This window comes from Colletes latitarsis, chromosome 10 (genome assembly GCF_051014445.1).
Source record: "Colletes latitarsis isolate SP2378_abdomen chromosome 10, iyColLati1, whole genome shotgun sequence".
NCBI classification, from domain to species: domain Eukaryota; kingdom Metazoa; phylum Arthropoda; class Insecta; order Hymenoptera; family Colletidae; genus Colletes; species Colletes latitarsis.
This window is the reverse complement of record NC_135143.1, coordinates 23,916,881-23,938,635: the sequence shown is the minus strand read 5'-3', so window position 1 is coordinate 23,938,635 and position 21,755 is coordinate 23,916,881. Positions and strand designations below refer to the sequence as shown.

The following is a 21,755-nucleotide window of genomic DNA, read 5'->3' as shown; positions in this document are numbered from 1 at the left end:
GTCGGCGAAGATGCGTGCACCCGCCATTTTTAGAGACCGTTCGGGATACGCGACGATCGTTGGGCCGTGCCTCTGGCAGCTGTGGTTCGCGAGAACCAGAGAACTCCGCGACGATCCAGTTGCTTAAAGAGAAAGGCGTCACTCTTTTCGAGGATTTATGACGTTCTTTATTCCCATGAAAACCCGGAATCCGTTTCCCCTCCATAAAAATTCATGACCGGGGTAAAAGCCTCTTGTCGACCCGAGTGTGCTCAACGAATTGCATTTTTCAAAGGTTCCGCGGCGGAGGTACTCTTGCCAGCTGAAGTTATTCTGGAAGAAACACAAAATCCTTCTCGTCAAAATTTTATTCTCGATTCTCGTTTACAGACGGCAGCGAATGTTTTAATATTTCAATTGAATCCTGTCGGTGTCGTACGTTTATATTTTAAAACCAATAGTTTTCGTAAGTAATATTTATACATATGTGTTATACATATAGATATACTGGTTGATATTAAAAAAAAAATAAGACAAAAAAAACTACTTCGTAAATAGGAGTAACACACAGTGTAATAAATACAGATTTGGTAAAAATAAATTGTAGGAGATTTCTATTGAATGTTTGTACCGCCCTATAGATTTATGAATGTTAATTTATGTGCAAAGGGGTTGGAAATGTTTTAGGTAATTATTTAGAAAAGGGGGGTTCACACCGATTTTGATGATTTTTGAATATGTTGTAGAAATCAACATTTTGAACATTTTCCCATACATATAACCGCCGCTCGGCCTTAGTTTAAAAATTCGATTTTTAAAAAATCTAACCCAAACCTTACTTAAACGTAACTATTCTACCTAGTAACTAATGTAATGGATTAGATTCAGGCTAGATTTTCTTACCACGCATTCATCTTCGGTTTTAATTCTCTTTATTGATATTATCCGAAGTTGGAATGATTTCTTAATAGCGATATCAATGCAGAACTAGATTTAGCTTGACACATTATATATTATTTGTCGTTGGTCATCAAGCTGATATTAATACAAACAAGAGAAAAAATCAGCGATCGTGAGCTGACGCAAACAGAGTCATAGATATCATATGTGTACATATAGACAGAATTAATTGTAGTAGTAGCAATCTTTCCAAAGAAAAAAGCAAAAGCAAAATCTTTCCAAAGGAATAGCGAGGAAAATAACCTCTGACAGAGATTATGCCACGCAGCTAGCTAGCATGATCTCAGAGCTAGGGTGGAGTGAATAAGATGCCAGAATCTACTTCAAACTTTGGACCACAAGCAGCTGGAAGCGAACAGGAAGAGAATAGATCTCTTCGTTGAGGTCATGCGATATGAGGTGATTTTAATTTATATATATTTGTAAACAATTTCTAAATCTTATAACGTATTCAGAGAAATATCAAATTTAAATTCTTGAAACAAATATTAAAATTTAGACTGATTGAAATTGTGCGTACTGTTAGTTTGTGTTGTTCTTAACACTAGGTTCATTGTAATTCGCTGTGCCGACAGTTACATTAAAATGCAGCTTTCCTTTTAATTAGAGTATATATTCATGTAATTGCATCAATTAAATTCAACATAAAGTGCTAACAAATAATATTTACGGGTTCCGCAACGTTAAGTTTAGAATCTAAATGCGTCGAATTGAAGCGCTTCGTAAACTTAGTGTTAATTCAGGAAAATAATATCGTACGATTTTTAAATTCTAGCCAAAGAAATCGTGTCCTATATCGAGCGTCGGAGAAAATAGAAGAGCTATTGGTTGCACGGTCTCAGCTCGAGGAATTATTTCTGGAATGTCCCTGATAGATTGTTCCACGGGGCTGGAAGACGCGACGTCTAACGAACCGTCCAATCTGTAAATCTAACGGGACAAACGCGGAGGTTATTATGCAATATGTCGAGAGGATAATTCGACCCCGTAGGGAAGGAGCGTGATAGCGATACAGGACGTCGAGGCACCGAAATGCAAATTATCCCCTCGCAAGGACGCTTGGGAGAGTGAAATGCAGAAAATTGCGGGGATCTCGTTGGAACTGTTCGCCATTCCGGTTCGACTAACTCGTTCGACTACTGCGTTTTGTTCTTACGCAACCGCGATCGTACGTACGCGGCGCAAATCCGCTTGGTCGGCGACGATCTATCGTCGGTGAAATCGACTCCACGAAAATGGAGCAGAACGATCGAGGATAATTTGTTGTCTACAGCGAGCGCGTGCTTACGATTGCTACATCTGGGCCGTGTATCAATATTTCATGGAACTGCGTGAAATAAACATTTTTATTTCGGCCAATTTGTTCCCGTCGATCAAAGATGAAAGAATTTATTCGAACAATTAACGACGAATACGAGCACGGTACAGTGGAACGTCGATTATTCCAACTTACAGTACTCGATAGAAGTATAAGACATCCTATGTACATATTAACAATAAACAAACAAAATCTTACATTCGAAAGACGTACGATAAAAGGGTTGGAGAAAAGAATGGTAACACAAGCCGGGAAAATTATAAGAAAATCGTAAAACAATCGTGAGATCTCTTTTACCTGTTCATCGTCTAACAATCGTTTTTAAATTGTTTTGTGTAATTTCTCTACCCGTTTTCGTTATATTTTTTATTTGCCTTCCACCCTCATAGACACTTCTAGATGAGTCAGCCCAAGCATTTTAAAATAAACTGCATCTACTAACCAATAAAAAAACGATGTTGAAAGTCGTGATAGGTAAGACAGTCTACATATTTTTCTCAGAAAACAAACAATAGGAACTGAATATTGCAAAATTCATTTACCATAAAAAAAAGTCGTGAAATTAAATGGCACTGAAACAACGTTGCACGTAAGAGATTCTAAATAAAATTTTGAAAACGATCGTTTGACTCAGAAAGATAGATAGATAGATTTCTTTGACGATCGTCGGAGCCATCTTTCTAGCTTCGTGCAGTACATACGTTGGACGCGTGCCACTTAGGTAAAACCGCGATGTTTGCACAACCTCGGGTGACGTTTCAGTAGCGGTCGGAGTCGATATAATGTCGATTCCGTCGCATTCCTCCGTAAACGTCCACCGTCCCTCGCAATTATCTCAGGCGTCGCTCAAAACTTGCCGGTTCCTCTTTCGTTCGCGAGACGCACGCAACGATCGTGGCATTCCCGCGAGCAAGCTGCGGAGTCGGCCATATGCATCTGCTAAAGGGAAAATCGCGGGCTGTATCTTCTCGTGCCGAGTATACCGGAAGTTTTTACGCGGCTTGTAAAGGGTCGTTGACTTCGTACTCGTCGTGAGAGGTGATATTACTTTCGAGAACCAGCCTCGCGTCTCTCTTCGACCGAACTGAACGTCGCGGATACCACTGGAATCGGAGTTATAATTATGCAACGAGGAATTTTTCTCAAAATGTCACTCTCCTATCTGTGACAAAGAGAATACAGTACTGTTCGCTTAAGTGACCACGCATCTGTCCGCGTAAATGCTCGCGAGATATCTCCACCGTTGTTCACGCGTTTCGAGAAGGTTTTTTTTATTCGAAGTTGCCTGGTTCAAAATGACAAAAAACGGATTAAAGTTGGTTGCAAGATAGACAAAGTGCAGAGAACCGTTTTTGCGCCAACCGTTGTTGCGTTCGAAAAAATTTGCACTCGATGGGACGTATAATGCGCAGTCGATAAATCATTGCACTCGGCGGGCTGGTAAGCCAACGTTTGGTATTTTGGTTCTGGCTCCGCGGGGGTTTGGCACCCCTGCGGTGGATCCCTGCTGTTGCCACGCTTCTTTCCCCAGCGAGAGATCGCCGCGATTCGATCGTGCCTCGAGGTGTCCGCCACACGAAAACGTTACGTTGATACGGTTCCGACGCGTGTTCTTTCATCTTTAACTCGATAAGTAGCGCCAATTAACCCGTTAACTTTGGTACATTGAATTTGAAAGTCTGCTGTTTCCATTGCTTTGCATTTTCTTATATTTTACAGACGTAATAACACTAAACTCCCCGAAAAACTTTAAGTTATTAAACAACGGTTGCAACAAAATACAATTTCAGACTATCGCCATTGCTACGAAAGATGTTTTCATCTGCAATATCACGTTGACTCTTTGCGTGCAGAAAATTGGGTTTATCTACGTTTGACGTTGTCATCGTTGTTAAATCACTACCCATTCAAAAAGTGCGTCGTTGCTTGAGACAGAGACGATACAATTTTGCTCGAATAACAGATCACCAATAAAATCAACGTAAAGTAATTTATTACGTTACTCGATCGATCAGTTAAACGTATATCCGTTCGTTGGGAAATATTTCATTACATAATTGAAACTTTTATTTTCATAACGAGGAACGGATATAAGCAACAATTTACTTTTTATTCGTTGCTCGAAACGTTTATCCGAATAAGAGCAAGATCTGGGACTATAAACTTGACGAAGCATAAAATTAATTAGGTCTATAAATAAGCAAATTGAAGGATAAAAGAGCAAACGACAATAAACAGGACTTTCTAACGTGGAATTAATACATATAGGTACTGCACAGAGTTATAAAGACTACCAATGAGTTATTAATTTATGCAACACAAAATCTTGATCAACAACAAAAAAACATTTTTAAAATATTCCAACCAGTGATTGTTGAATTCCACGAAAATCTCTCTGGCCGCTTCGTGCACTTTATTTCGATAGATTTAAAAATAACAGTGGCCAAAGTAGAGGATCGACTGTTTAATACACAGTCAAAGCAAATATTACGTTATTATGATAGTTTCGAGTTTTCAAACTGTGTTCGAAGACGCGCGTATGATAGTGATAAACGATTTAAACCAAAGGAGAGTAAAAGGTCGCTAAGAATCCCGATGCGTAAGAGGATCTCTTGGCAGTAATGGCGGTAAGCGCAAGAACCGATTCGAGCATGCAATCTCTGCGGTGGAAAAAATGTTGCATTGTGTTTAGTACGAGGAGGAAAGTAGTCGGGTTAATAGAATCGAGTCGTTAATAATCGTTCTTCCACTTTGCTCGAGTGGCGCACGTTAAGGCCTCGAGGTGTTGACCAGATCGAGTATTGTTCATCTTTCCCATGATGGTCCGGTGAATGACGCTCGCCGCGATGATACGTCACGATAATGGCCGGTAATTCGACGTACCATCTCGGGGGGCTCGTGCGCGCGTTCTACGAGGAATATTGTTCGCAGCGACGGTACAGCGCCGAGAGAAGTCTTGGCTTTTCAATTATCGAACCTCCGAGCGATACGATGATGATGGTCGATGGAAGTCATGTACACGAGTCGTTGCACGCAGCCGGTAAACCCACACGCACGGGTGTATTTCTACCAAATTGCACTCTCCGACCGACTCTATCGCCATGTTACACGACACGAGACCCGCCGTGAATCCTCTTTCCTGTTTAACACTAAATCTACCACGGTCAAACGATCGTTTTCAACATGTTTTTTTTAATTTCTCGCGTACAAAGTCGGTTCCACTCCCGCTTTTCTTATTGTTTGTTTCCTGAGAAGAATACCGAATTGTATTAGATTCTAGTTAGCTAAGATGGAAAGAATCTTCAGTTCTTGGAGAGTTTGTTATTCTGAAATTATATATAAAAATTGAGAAGCCTGTAATTTGTAACACAAACGTCGACAAGGAATTAAATAGACATTATTTATTTCTAAGTAAAAGAAACTATATTTCCTTCGCTGTCAACTATTGTCTGTGTTCTATATCATGAAATGTTTTTTTAATGATCAGATTTCGGCACCCATTTTAAGTTTCCTCCTAGACGGAACGTTTGTCGAGTAATTCCGTCAACGACGATACTGCGCTAATATAATGACCGATAATTCAAGGTATTCTCGCGCGTGCAATAGGTACGTTGTCTATGGCAACGAAGGGGCGGCTAGAGTTTTCAATTATCGAACCTTCTTCGCGATAACGATGCAGATCGTTTGGAGTGGCGTACGTGTACACCGCCTCGAGTGAGCCGCGAAAATTGCATCTCCGACCGTTTAATGGAAATCGAGCGTGTCGCGTTACGAATATCACGCGTCTCGCTTCTTTGGCCAACGCTGGCTCGTAATGGCGAACCTTTGTCCCGCGGAAAACTATCGTTCCGATTAGTGGAACTTGGAGATTTTATCGAATGTTCGCGAGAAAAGTAAACAACGAAAAAAGATTCTCTTTTGCTCGATTTCACGACAAAGGTTTGTCGCCCCGTGACACGGATCGGCGTTCAAGGGCCACGAAATTGATCGATCGTACGCGAAAACGGTTTTCCAAGACGCGAGCATCGAGCACGGACGGCGGCCATATTGTCACGGCGAACATCTGTCGCGTTTGGACCCTGCGCGTCGCACGAACAAGCTTTCGAAAGGGTGTTTACACGTCAGGACTTACGATTTGCTCGACAAAAATAAGTCATTAAGCTGCTGTGCGCCGACTGTGGTGGGCGTGACGGCAATCGGAAGGGATTTTGTCATCGAGGTACCCAAAGAATACATTCGGGAGTTGGTAAAACGTCGAGGAATTCTGGTTCGCTCGTCGACGGGTAAAAGTTTTTCCATCGAGGGGCGGAGACTCCCCGATCGCGTTCTGCTTTTTCAGTACCGCGAACAAAACGTTTTCATTTGTTAATTTTCGCCTGATTTCCTTCCGTTGATATCCTGCCATGATTGATACTGAGAATATGTAATTTTCCTGACATTCAATGGTGTATGTATGTGCTTTCAAAGTTTTTATTGAAAATTGCCTATTTCATTCTGTTATCTTGAGTAAAAACACTATACCCTAATATTTCAGGCCCTCAGTTAACGAATAAATCTAAGACTTTTCTCAGTTTTATGAAAAATGAATCTTAGAAGTTGATACATTGTATGTCGAGTTGAATCAATACGATTTGGAGTCAGAAAAGGAAACCGAAGAAGATTATGAAATTCAAGATGTTGAAACAAGTATAGCGTCACCTATCACGCTGGAATAACAAAAATTTCTTCCTAACACAAGATTTAAGACACCTAATATTAATTATATATTTACATTTATATAAACGTTCAAGGTATTCGTTATATACGTTATTTAACAAGATGAAAATACAAGTATATCAAAGCAAAGTTGGACGAAATTTTGCTCGAATAATAGATAAGCAATAACAGCAACTTGTATCAAATTATTCGTGACTTTTTCGCGATTCGAATAGTTAAATTTTTATTCATTCGTTGTAAAATACGAGTTGATTGTATCTTTGCCCCATTCGATTATCTATCTTTTATTCGTTTGAAATTTTGATCTAAATAACAATTTTGCTCGTCTTGCTCGGATGTTCATAATAAACCAGCAAGAACGTCGTCCAGAACCGACCGAAGAGACGATATCGCGCAAGAGCAAGCATTTGCGGTTGGCTAAGGAAACGAAATTTGCCCTGGTGTCCGGGGAAATTTGTCTACAGAGGGGACAAATTAGGATGACATCCTTGTTGCATCCGGTGCTCCAGGTAAATCCTCTTAGGTCACACAAAAAGGCTGTGCCGAGCTTTTATCCCTTCCAGCGTGACGAAGGTCGTATTTTTGCGACAAACGTTGTGCGTCTGGCCTGTTCGCAGTCCATTGTTGCCCTCGAAAATGTCAACGGGACGTCGCTTAAAAGGACACTCTTGCCCCATGAAACGGATTATCGGATTACCAGCGTGGAAGTGAAGTGGAGCGAGATTTCGAGGATCCACGAGCGAGACGACGGGAGCCATTGTGAACGTTTTCGTCGGCGATGGCTAATGCTAATTGCGGCGTTTCTGTGTTTTCCTCGCGTTTCTATCGTACGTTCGCGGAGAAAAATAAAACAACAAGTCCGTCGTTCGCGAATAGAGACGCTATCGGAATATCGGCGAGACCGTCCTATCGTGGAAGAGTTGTGAGCTTACAGCCTGGCTGGAAAGAAATATTACGCTCGTGCAGGAAGCGACGGGGCGCGTTGAATTCGATCTATGAATTAGTGACGAGAATTCAGACAATATTCCGTGCTCCCACGATCAATGTAATATGTATCGGAGTAATATCGATCGATCGTCGACGTGAAATAGACGACTTAGTCGTCGGTCGGATTACTTATACCTGAAAATATTTGCCTCTAGAAGCTACCGTCGTCGACTCGTTAATTAATCAATATCCGTACCCGACGATTCCGCGTAGCGAAACTTTTCAAAGATGAACCGAAAGTCGAGTCGCGATACGTTCGCGCGGAAGCGCAACGACGAGGGTCGCGACAAAGACGCGCGAAACACGGGACCAAGATGGCGACAAAAGCAACGAAAAAAGAACATTCTTGGCAAGCTTGTGTGTCCCTGTTGCAGGGATCGAGTGACGAGAGGAAGTACGTATCGTGTTACCATCCCACGCATCTTGTCAAGTGGATCCTCTTGGCGCACAAAGAGGAGCAGACAAATAATTGGCTCCTCGGGCGCACAGGTAGAGAGCAGTCCCTTTGATCCCTGAGAACCTTGCGTAAGGACCATTATGCGAAGGATACTCGATACATTGGGATCGGGTGCTCGACGAGCCGAACGAGAGAAAAGAGACGAGAAAAACTGTATACTCTTTGCAACATTCTGTACGCCAATCGAGGAATTTCGCGTAAGGACGACCGGATACCAGCGTTAAGATATCCTGGCGCATCGTTTCGTTTCGAAAGTCACGGCGAGCAAGAAAAGCCGCGAGGCAACGGAGCGCTGTAAAAAGAGCAAGGTCGCGTCTGAAACAGAGCAGGAAGAGCCTGTTTGTCGGGACGTGCGTTGGACTTTCCGACGAGATTAATTTTCGGCACGACACACACCGACAGGAAACTTTTCTGCTGACTTAATTAATACTCGTGCGCGTCGCTTTTTCGATGCCACGGATTTAATTACTTTTTTACATCGACTCGTAAATCATCTTGCCGAGGCCACGGCAGCGCAACGTCCTTCCTTCTTGCCGAGTCATAAAATAAAAAAGTTCTCGACGGACCGTGTGTGCGCGCGTGTGTGCGTGGACCGAACCGGAACACGTGTTGTGCGCGCGGAGAAAAGGCACAAAAGCTGGCCCCGGCAGCCAACGTTTCGCCAGCGAACCGGGGGCTGTGGCTACGGGGACCGTCGCTTCTGTCAAAACAGAATGGATCATCCGGGATGATCTGCGGGATTACAGGCGGCGCAAGCTGATCATTTTGCACGGACCAGGTAGTTTCGAGGATCCTTGTGTCCGGACAATGTCAACAACCAGGAGGTTCGATGCGTCAAGGCGACAGCACAGGTACGGAAACGGTTCGATTCTCTTAATCTACATCCTCGTCGCGGAAATACGATACTCGACGCACTTTTCAACCCTCTGTTGCGTCGATTATTTAGAGAATTTATTTCTCAACTATTCAATACTCGAACTAAATAATGGCAAATTGTATTGTGTTTGTTGGGTTCCCAATTAAGAAGTTTATCGTTCTGGTTCGTCGCTAGTTTGAAAAGAGTACGGGGATCGTCAAAGTCGACGGCACGAATCGTCTTTAATTTGCCCCGTCGACAAGATCTTTGATTTTATCGACCGTCGAAGGCTCGTCGATGAAGATGACAGGGCGAACAGTAGCACCTGATCGGAGAGATCAACTATTCGTGTTCTACCTGGACGGATTAAGATCCCTATCTGGGAGAGGCTGAGCAATTGACCTTGCCCCGAGGAGATCGCCGATTGACAGCTACCTTTACCCTGGGCGGCGGGGTCGGCTCGTTTAGCGTCGCAGAACAAATCTGGCCTGTTTCTACTCCTTCGGGGGGACGTCTAACGTGACCGCGAAATCTCATGCTACCGGAACAACGTCGATCCAAACGTACTCGAAACATGGTTTCCGCGCGACAAAGCTTCGACGAAAGATCGTGGACTCACCACATGTCCGTGGACTGGCGACTTGGCGATGGACTGTAACTGCGGGTATAGTTGACCAGCCGCGGCCGGCGTCATGTCGGTCAACATCTCGTTGACGCTTCAGCGACCAGGACGCTCGGCGGAATCCTGTCGGTTGTCCGCTGCTCCTCGAACCGACTGCGTCGCGAGAGTCTCTTTTACACTTCACTTGCGGTTATCACAGGAGGATTATCGAAAAACTCGTATTCGTACGATGAGGGAAAAGGGTCGTGGAGTCGGCTCCCCACGGCCGTCGGGTGTGCGTAAAAAAAGCCAGTGGGTCGAAAACGTTGGGATGCTTAAGGGAAACCGGTTAACGTGGTTCCCGTTCTTCGCCCCGTGACAGACTGCCGGCTATCCGATCGGCTTTGCCCCGACCAGACAGGGGAATGGTGGTAGGGAAGCGGCCAGGACTTCGGCCCCCGGGCAAAAAAGGGGCAGAGCTTGCTGGGCGGAACCCAGACCTAACCAGTTCCCGCCCCCAACCGCCTCCGTGCCGTCTCCGCTTCCTCTTTACTTTATTTACCCCCACCAGTTTACCCCCACTCTTCCTCCGTGGTTCTCTCCTCTCCGTCCACCTACCGATCGTACGCCACTCGTTCTCGCTTTCTCCTGACCTATCCGCAGTCCTCCCTTCGATAATTTAACCGTGAAATGCGCGCGCACCGCGAAAAGGAGGCACGCGTACAGCTCGACGACTTTGGTGGTGCCCTCTCCGAACCGTTTTGGCTTCATCGAGTCTTTCCACGTTCGTCCTTTCTCTTCTACTCTTTTCTCCTCTTGTTCTAGGACGAGGCTTACGTGACCCGAAGTTGTCGTATTAGGCCTCAGCCTCGTTGTTTGACGTAACGGTATGCGCGCCGTTGGTATTTAAATACCGACACGCCGCTATCCGATATCGGCGAAACGAGCAAAGTTCATCGACCGGACTGCATAATTGATATACAAATCCGGATCCACGTTCCACGCGAAAGCTTACGCCGCAAAACTCGAGTCAATGCTGCCAGAAGCGTCGCAAATGTGGACGCGGAGGAAGCCAGTAGTATAAGTAGTATAAGACGCTATAAGTAGTATAAAGCCAAGCAAACCCTGCGTGCAGTATGTTACGTTTACGCGGAGGAACCCAGTAGTATAAGTAGTATAAGACGCCAGCGTAAGACGCTGTAAGTAGTATAACGCCATACAAACCCCGCGTGCAGTATGCTACGTTTACGCGGAGGAACCCAGTAGTATAAGTAGTATAAAGCCATGCAAGTCCTGCATGCAGTATGTTACGTTTACGCGGAGGAACCCAGTAGTATAAGTAGTATAAGACGCTAGTGTAAGACGCTGTAAGTAGTATTTATAAAGCTATACAAATCCTGCGTGAAATATGTTATATTTACTTTCCGGGATGTTTTTCGACGCAGCGTCGTGGATAATGTTTCTAGGGAGTTCAGAGCTATATGAAAATACATTCTATATATAGGTTATATAACATTATTTATATTACTTGTACAGTACCGGTAGTGCGCCCGTAAGGATAGAGCAAAGCAGAAGATCGCTGACGATCGACAGAGGGGAGTCACGGAAGAGTGGGGGTTTCGAGACGGTAACGTTAGGCGGAGCCAGCCACGTACCCCCTGGCCCCTCTGTCGCCTCAACTGACATCTTCTCAGCGACGCATGCTACATACGATCCTTGTTCTACTTGCACCGATCGCCTAAATCAAGGGGAATTTCTTTCCTACCTGGAGAAAACAGCATAACAACAGAATATCAAGCATAATATTCTTAAAGTTTAAAGTAATTTTTTCACAGAACAATGCGACTAAAGACCATCGATTTCTACACTTTTTGGTTATACAATAATCATTACTTAAGATCGAAATAGTTTTTAGGTTTACTATTGCCAATAATACAACTTTTCAGTATCAATTACATATAGTAGGTTTGGTAAAGAAAACTAGAGTAAGGAAGGATTTATCGTTTGCTAGTCGTCATGTGGTGTTAAAAACATGCTAATCGAGGAAATAATTGTTATACGATAACTTTTCTATACCCATTAAAATGTATATAATGCATTTACGATATTTAAAATGTTTTTAAAGTAACTATTGAATTTTCTATTAATAATCTATTAAAGAATCACAACCACCTGGTTTTATCTTTCTTCTAAAATAGTCCATTCAACTTTACAATTAGGTACTGAATCGCTAAGCGACGCCCTTGGTTTCGATGTTTCTTCCTTGCGACGTTTTTACAGTCATTAATTTCTTACTTTTCGCGTATCCGTAACCCAAAAAAACCCCAACTAGTCGCGACATAATAAATGAAATTCTTGAAACGCGCAATATTTTCTGCAATACTAATTGCACCGAAACTAGTACGAAGCACCGAGTATTAAACTCGCGTGCGAATTACGATCGGAGCACGACGAGACAAACTCGACCACGGAACCGTGAACCAGAAGTGGAGCACAGATATTCGCCAACGACTTTGGTCGCCCGTCCTGGCCGTAACACTTCTGGAAAAAGCGCGCGTTTCTCGTCGGTCTTTTTATCCCTCGAAATAAATTATCGCTTAATCTACAGCGACATTTGCGACGCTGCGAGCGAGCTGCCCTTGGATCCGGCGCGACCGCGACGTTGCACGGAAGATCCATGCAAAGGGAGCACAAGAAGATGACGGATATACCGACTTACGAGCATCTAATGTGATTTTAATCGAGGAGTTTGAATTTCAAATCCTATCGGCCTGTACGAAGCAGCCCAGCGTGTACCGGATAAAATTCGAGACGAGACGAGGCACGATTCCGTTTTCGACCAGCGGCGTATTTCCTCCGCCGTTCCCGACGAAAGGGGGGCGTCTAATTATGCAAAAGGTCGCTCGATCGCAAATTGGAGCAGTCCCGGGCGTCGCATCTACGCCACTGGCTACCGACGGACGCGTCGGGGTCGCATTAGATCCTAATTTTCCATAATGGAAGAAGATCGAGGCGCCACTGCGGCGAGGCGACCGTCTAATCGCGGTCCATTCATAACCGCCCTTCTTCGTCCGTCGTTGCGGGAAGAAGGTCGATTTACTCGTAACGTTTCACCGTTTCCATAAATTTATCACCGTTCGACGATTTTGTTCGAAATTTTTTTACATTCGCGGTTTGACCCGGTGCAAAAGGGAGTTCGAGGAAACGGGAGTATGCAATTTGCGCGGAGGCGACGAGGGAAATCGATAAAAAGTCGTGAACAAATATTTCGCGAAACGCGATGCATTATCGACGAGACCGTCCCCCCACGGCTCGAGGAGACGATGATGCGTAGATCGCGTGCGATCGGGCCACAAAAGGTGTGATCCGCCCCACCTCCTCGAGGTCAGAGAAGAACGGCCACTGTTACGGGAAGTGGGAAGAGGGATGTTTTACAATGAACCGAAGCAGAACCGGGCGTTAACGTCCTTTGAAAGAGCAAACGGCATTGGATCGCGCGAACGAGGGTGCGCGGGTATCTCCATTGGGGTGGTTTTGTACCGTTGATCGCTGTTGTTGGCGTCCCTCGTGCAGTAACATGTTTAGATTTTTGGATAAAAACGAGCCTCGTAATTTATTACCGCGTGGCATCGCAGTGGCTCGGTCACGCACAGCCGCGACGAGGCTTCGTCTGGCCATCGACGAGGAAAAGTCGATTGATTTTCTCGGTATACCGATCGAGCGATATCGACGGCACGAAGTGACGGATCGCTGATTGGCAGAGACGGGCCCCGAACGGGGTTGAAAGGGAAATGGGGCCCAGGGGCCTGACGAGGGCGGATAATGACAGGGCGGCCTCGCGAAGCTAGGATGGTCCGCGTTGGGACCAGCTTCGCCTCTTATACGGCCATGTGGCCATCGGGAGATGCTGATGGACTAATAATTACCAAGGAACCAGCTTCGCATATAGCGGCTGGGACCGTCGAAAATGAAGATTCACCGGACCGGGCCAGGAACCAGAACTCGTATCGTTGTGTAAGCTTGCCAAGTAGGCTGCTCGAGGACGTTTAATAACTATGCACTCTGCTCGATATCTCGTTTGGCCTATCGCTATCGGGTTCGTCGAGTCAAAACGAAAGATTTCGAACGTGTACGCGTTAAACGTTTATCGCGATCACGTGATCTTGAAATCGGTGCAATTAAGGACCGTCGACGATACTCGACCGAGCGTTAATGGTAGCCCAGCGCGGCGGTCAGCGAACGCGGTTAAAAAGCTGCGTTTTAAACGTACCCAATGCACGGTGTGTGTCAACCAGTTCCAATCCTCGTTTCATAAATCAAACACTCGCGTCGAGCACGTAATGGAAGAGCGCGTGATAACGCGCAAACATTCTTTGAACGATATAGGCGTACAATGCTTCGTTTGCTGCACGCGATTGTTAACTCTCTAGTGGCAGACGTTTTCGCGATCCCTGTTACGCGTCGACGCCGCGAAAAGAGATTTGTTCGTTTCTGTCCGAGATCTACCATCTACTATCGTTAATCAGAACCTTACCATCTAACCAGAAAAAGAAGTTACACCAGGTTGGAGACCTAAAATATTCATGGGTTCTTTAAAAATGTATTACAGGCGAGACCGCATGCTCGAAACGTTTATGCTCGCTGTACATGAATGCACATTATTTTCGGAGCATGAGAATATATTCGTTTTACCCTGGATGTTGATTTTTTATTTTAGACAGAAACTTGTGCAGAGTAGTGCTTTTTCGTGCACGACGATATATGTAGATAACCATCGATTATTCTTTGCGAATATGGCTCTTTATTGGTGTATCAAGGATTTTTCGATTGAAAGATTGTAAAATGAATATACCTCGTATAGAAATATTGAAAACAATTCTTCTGTGATAATTGCATATCTTTATATTGTGACTAATATAATTGTACTCAAAGAAAGAAGATTCTTCTTTGTGTTTTTAAATTGAAGAATACATTCATTTCTTTCATCCAAGTCTTTTCCATCCTTTGCAAAATTTTTACTTTGTGGCTTTCAAACTTTCCGGATTTTACGATACTTCTCTATTAATATCTAATCATAATCTGCATAGATTCTCCCGGATTCGGTTATAAATGGAGAACGAAGGAAGTTCGATTAGCATTCAGTCACGGAGTACCAATTAGAGCGACTCGATCGGATTGGTAATTAGGGGACTCTGAATCATTTCCACGTGGTAGGTTCGACAACCCTCTCCCCATAATTTGTTAATCCCTTACCAGTACATTGTATGTCCAGCAACGACTAGACTCGAGTCAATTGCAAGAATATCTTACAGTTACTCCCTCTCGTATTCGTTTTCATTTGTTTTTACTAAACGTTGTTTATTAGTAAACTGCGGATGTTTATGCATTTATGGGAAATTGTAATTCTTAAAAAACTACAGAATGCACTTATTATGCAAAAATATAAGGAATACTTAAAGTAAGATACGAATTATTATATGTAGGGGTGGAAGCAATCCTCAACAAAGCTCCCATTTCAAAAATATGAATTTGCATAAAGATCCACAGTCTTTTTATAACACTATGTTGCTTCTATTTGTGAAGTAATGTTTTTTGCTAGATATTAACGAGTAAGTAACGGTAAATTATCAATTTCGTCAAGATGGCGGGCCCCGGGGGGGTTAAATATCGTTCGTAGGAGGCTCGTAAAGATTGAATGGCGAAACATCGCGGATAAAGTTCATCGTTCGAGTTATTTCCGTCGCGGAATACGGTCGGTCGCGGTGTTCCAATTGTCGAAAAGAATTATGGCGATACACTGGCCACGGTCAAATAAATATTACCGGTCGGTTTGACCGTTGTCGGCTATCCGTCTCTCGCGGGCAGATGCACGGCTGATGGGAGGCGCGTAGAAGCATCTCTTTGAGGCTTTTAAGGTCGAGCAGCACGTTTTGCCGTGAAACAAGGCGAAGAGAAACTTGTCTAGGACTGATTTACGGACTCGTTGGCCGGGTCGGGGCCGGCGTACAGTTCGCGGTTCCGTCTACATCGTGGTCCGGAATAGAGAGACGCTCCCGGCCAGATTTATGGGGTGTTCCACGGGGAGGAAAGAAGCCGATCCTCCGTAATTCACGCGGCGGCGCTCCGGTTGTTCTGTCGGCGCGTAATCCGCAAACAAGGAACTCTCTTGGTTCCCCGGCGTGGAAATCGACCGGCGTTACGCAACCGAATCCACGCGAATAATCGGAATAAACGTCCGTGCAAAAGTAAAACATCCGAGAACGTTAATTGCGATCATTCTAAATAACGTTATTAAGCGAACAATGCAAACGAACGTTTAATAGCGACCGCGGAACGAGAAGATAATGCAAGAGTAGTACGTACCATAGTTGGCATAATTATTAAGAATGGTAATAATTATAGATCGTCGACAGAAAATCACCGTGACGGTAATGTACCGCGGACGCACCACACGTTTCGCGAATACCGGGTAGCTTCGACGAGACACTTTTTATCGAACGGAGCGACGATCGATGCCGATTACGAAACCACGAATTGAACGCACGCAGACTCGACGGAGACCCTGCGAGCCTCGAGTTCCTCGAGGAGGAAGACTCGCGGAAATTTTACTTAATATTTTCTACTCACGTTTCGAAACCACCCTCCCGTGTCGCGAATTAAGCTACTCCGTCCGACGTGGGGGTGCTCTCGCATCGTAGGCGGTTTTCTTCCGGAACACGCGTCGTCGCGGACAAAAGGAACGAGAAATAGAGAGTAGGAGAGAGAGAGAGAAGCGTGAAGAATTAACGCAAAAAGGGGGAAACAATTAGCCAGACGAAGGACCGCCGACAAATTCGCGCGCATGTTCGTTGGAAGTTGAGATTGCAAAATGACGTGCAAACTGAGGGACGCCCTCGTCCGCCCCCTGGCAATACGGTAATCACTATAATTACGTATCGAGCCCTTATATTTATATCCCCCAGCTACGTCGCTATTTCTGTCTTTCGTTCCTTCTCTCTCTTTCCCCTCGATTCTCCGTTCGTTCGTTCGCCTCGGCCGCGTGAAAGTTGACGTTTCTTCCCCAACCTTTCACGCGAGCCGATCGACTCCTATTTATTGTTGCCGTGAACGTCATTTTGTTCGTTAATGACCGCTTCGGAGGCACGACGCGAACCATCGTCCGCGATACAGCGACCGCTTCGCAGCCGGTTTGCAAATTCACAGACCGTAACTATTTTTATCGCGAACCTCAAGGGGGGCCATAGTACTCGTGGGGGGTGCGTGAATTTCTATAGAGAATCATCAGATATTCATTTTTGTTACGTACGTTGCGTTTAAAGATATTAATCTTTTAAAGTGGGGGTAGCTACTAGATTGCAATAAATACATATATCGACGTCTTGGAATCTCCATTAAGTCTTGTATCGAGGATTTACTATCGGAAGTACTATCAAATCTAGGGAGTAGTACCAAGATTCAGTTGAAATTCAATGCCCTATGAATTTATTTAGAAAATTTACTGACACCTAAAAATACTACGGGATATCTCGATCTTTTAAAAAAATATTAATCTTAATTTTAAAATATACGATTTTACAAAGAAAGGTCGTTTTAAGCAATCATTTCGCGTTCACCAAAAAGAATGCAACACGCAGACTAATACAAAGTTAACTGATATATAAATTTTATTAAATCCATTTCGTCCCACGGGCGCCTCGTAAAATTTTTTTCCGCGAAGGCACGACGGGGGATTCGGGGCTTTGTTAAAATCGAATTCCAAGATCCGATTGGCAATCGCGCAAATTGAATTCTCAGCGAGAGCTGATGAATTGGCAGCGCGTTAAGGAGAATCGGGGGTGTGCACGACCTCGCATTGGCCTCTTTCTCTACCCGGGAGATGAACAATTAACAGGGGGTGTTCCTGGACCGCCCAGGATGTCGTCGCAGAGGGGACGGCGTCGATAGAGTCTGTCAAATATTGGCAGCGGCTTGACGGAAAGTTCCGAAGCACGTTCTTACCTCGAGCTAGGGCTGTCTTTTCAAGGACGTTTTCGTGTTCCAGCCTCTAACGAGGGAAGGACACGAACTGTACGACTTCGATTTTAATGAGCTTTTGCAGAACGAAGGTACAGAGATCCCTTTTGCTGTACGTGAAATATTAGGTATAGATATTCAACACTTTTTAGGATATAAAGTGGGACAATTATAAGTTCTGTATAAACCCATCGATTATTCACAGAATGTCTCCTTCAGTACATACGTTTTTGTGTATTTTTGTATTGGAAGAAAACATGTACCAAGTGGGAGTTTATTGATGTTACAATACTGTAGCAATTAGGAGGGTGAATCACCTGTAAGTGACATCGCCTGATGCAGACTGCACGACACTTACAAGCAATTTAATCTATTACATAATGTACACAAAAACTTATGAACTGAATTGATATTAAATTTTATGAGACATCCTATGAGTAGTCGTGGTTATACAGAATTTACAATTGTCTTATTTTGATTATTTATATCTTAAAAATGTTGAGTATCTACAAGCTAATATTTTACATGTTGATAATATTTTATGAAAAGAGATCACTTTATTAGCATTATGCAAAATCACATTAAAATCGAAGTTCGTGGTACGAATTACCAATATTCAGCAACAATTCACTTGATATTTGTATTCTAGAATTTCTCAAATTTTCGTTAATAAAACTAACTGTTCTTTACTTTATTATAATTTTTAAATAAAAGAGACGTTTGTAGAAGACAACAGTGCTGTTGTTTCTTGTTTTATACTGTATGGAGTACAAATATCACAATAGTCAGACATATTTCGTATCAGTTTTATTTAAAAATAAAAAAGATTCACGAAGAAATTATTTTTCTTGCTTGACACTCGTGTGGCTATCGTTAAAATAGTTACCCGAACGGCGATCACTGGTTCTTTGTAGATCCACGTCTTAGATTTTACAATAGTTAGACTTTTAACCAATAATAATGTAGAATATTTGTTTTATCTACATGTTAGAAGACCCAATTATCCTAATTTTGTCCGAAATATTTGTGAGTTTTATTAAAAGAATTTTATTAAACCCTTGCTCTTAAAATACCAATGAAATACAGTCACACGAGCGCGTCCACCGATAGATAAATAATAATTCAAAGTGCTGATGCATTACCTCCAAATATTCGGTATCAGTGGAATGATGCGGTTGCTGGACAGCCGTCGATGGGATGGTCATGACGTTCTGCGGGTGGGCAGGCAGCGAGTACTGATACGCGCAATTCATGATGATTGCCTCGAGTCTACAACTTGTCCAAGTTCAAAACTAGCGAAAACGACGTCCTTAGCACTGTGGTCTCACAGAAACTGTTTAATCCGTCGACGATTGAAACCGCTCGCACAGGTCAGCTCCGCGAACGACAGCTCCGAATACGAGTTTGAGAACGTTGGACTTGACAGTCGATGAACATGTCTCCCGTACGCGCGTACGTCGGTTTGGTTCACGGATCGGGCGCACGAAGGAGAAGAGATCGCGGCTCCCGTTATAGATCCTTGAAGCTCGGAGAGAGTCCGGTGTCGATGGTCGATCGCGAGGCGGCGTCGATCTTCGGCATCGGTAGTCCGTTGTGGAAGGTTGCCGTGGCCCCTCGTATATCCTGGTAATCACAGTAATTTCTGTGGCTGTTGGCCACAGATGGTAGCGGAGGAGGTCAGTCGACAAGGAGGTCGGTCGAGGACGCAGGACGACTCGCGTGGTCGATGCTCGAGAACGCGGTGCGTGTCCGTTTGCAACGCGGAAGGAGGTTACAATTAAACGAAAGGACTCCAAGAGATGCAGCTCGCGGCGTGCAACAATTATAACTGAGCTTTTTCGTCCCCCACGTAGGAGAGGAGCGCCTCCGACGGAGGCGGATCCTCGCTCTTTCTCTGTTTCCTGCTCCTCCGTCCCTTCGCCGCTCGTCTTTTAGCATAAAGGTGTTCCGTATACGCGAATGCGTGCAGCGAGAGAGTGCGTCGGGTGGTGGCGAACGGAGCACATCCCGCAGGAACTCCACAAGTGTGTTTCCATCCTGGAAGGTGTTACTGGTGGGGCAGAAGCAGCGACCGCCCTCGCAACGGGCCTCCTCGTACAACCTCGCGGTTCTCTAATCCTCCTGGCAACCCTAACGAACCCTCTCCGCCCCCCCTGCCCTCTTTTTCTGTCCCTGTCTACCGCTTCCTCCCTCCATCGCGCCGCAGACCACACTCCCGACCAATTAAAACACGCTACGATCACGTGGTTTACCGCCGCGGTCGCCACATCGTCTTCTTCGTCCTCGTCTTCTTCTTTTCTTCCTCCTCTTCCTCTTCTTCTTCCACCTCGTCTTCTCCTCCTCTCCCTGCCTTTTGCTTTAATCGTTGTTGCCGTTTTACCCTTCCCTCCCCAAGGCTTCTCCTACGGCCAGCCTTTCCTTTTTTTCTCGTTCGATACTTGTTTGGAGTCGCGCGTGGGAGGCAACCGGCCAGATAACGTCCAACGGGTCCATGGTATTATCGTTCCGCACCGGGGACAGGTTTCCTCGATTTACACGGTTCCGATCGAAAATCTCGCGTTAATGGAATTCCTCGAACGAGGGATCGTCTGCTTAAAGGGGTCTTCTACTGTGAACCGCCAAAAAATTCGATTTTTTTTTTCTTTTTGCATTTTCTTAAAGGATATAGTCTTAAAAATATATCAGCGAAAGTATATTACCGAACTCCTAAAATTAACGAACTTAGACGTATTGCTCTGTCTGACCTTTTCTCAAACTATCTTTTCCGAATTGGCTTCCATGGTATCTGAACATCTACTCGACCGATTTCGTTCAAATTTGGCTAGTACCTTCAGTACACGTGTCCCTATAGTCCGTAGCACAACGAAGTCAAAGTTATTCGCCAAGCAATTACCCCCTTGACGTACGATTTAATTCCAAATAATCTTTCAAACGTATCTATTTAATTTTGTTTAAATTTATTCGTATGGCCATGAAAAAGAATAGTTTTACAAATACCTCGTGAATGTAAAAGTGTGTTGATTTTAATACGTAGGAATTGACGACGAGTGAGTAGCCTCACGATTGCGAAACTTGACAAGGGGTTAAAATTCAATTATTAGAATCGGCGCAGCGTTTGTCGCCGGGGTTAATTCAATTTGGCTCGGTTTAGAAAATAGCCGGTTATCGACGCAAGTCAAACAAGCCAGTGTATCGGGGCCCCTCGTTGAGTTATCGCTTCGATTAAAAACCAGGTGAGAAAGTTTCTGAAAAATCGCGATCACGTACGCGGCAGATTAATGCGATAAAGTAACTCGTAGCGTAATGTAATAGCAGGATAGTGTGCCGTGTATATCCGTAACGCTAGCAAGTTGCGTGTGCCGCGCCGATGAGCGCGACTTTTTAGCGTTCGATCCGCGGCGGTGCAGCGATATAATAATCGTAGCCTTGGGGGTCGAGACCATTATCGTGTGGCGCTAATGATATCGCGTACCTGCCAACTTATTTATCGGGCCACCAACGGCGGTTCGCGGCCCAAGCTCAACGTTATCTTTGCGTAACGTCGCGTGGTTGTCATCGAAAATCTCGTTAATGATTGGTCTCGGGCCGAAAAATTGCACCGACGCAACAGCGAACGAACGTCGAGCGAACCCGGACAGTCGAAGCGGAACGCCGTTAGTTTGCTCAAACGGCATGACGCCGCGTATTATAATTGCGACATTTAACCAACGATCGCCGACTTTACTTTCTACTCGCAGGCACGGCGATCGGCTCGCGATTGCATCGCTCGTTTCAGAATTCTCGCGAACGTCCGCTTCGAAATTACGTGCAAGCGGTTTTTTTCTTTCCTTTTTTCATTATTTCTCCTCGTACGATTCACCCGAGCAGT

General features: G+C 44.5%; 1 protein-coding gene across 2 annotated transcripts in view; it reads right to left on the bottom strand.

Moving 5' to 3' along the window:
- Sp1 (transcription factor Sp8) overlaps positions 1–21,755 on the bottom strand; it is a 90,383-nt gene that overhangs the window by 22,109 nt on the left and 46,519 nt on the right. The window contains exon 1 of one of the 2 annotated variants that reach the window (XM_076775132.1): positions 9,893–10,322. The exons of the other annotated variant lie outside the window; for it this stretch is intronic. Within the exon in view, the coding sequence (XP_076631247.1) occupies positions 9,893–9,979 (87 nt within the window). The 5' untranslated portion in view covers positions 9,980–10,322. Of the gene's footprint in view, positions 1–9,892; positions 10,323–21,755 lie in introns of those variants that run through there. 2 annotated transcript variants of the gene reach the window in all.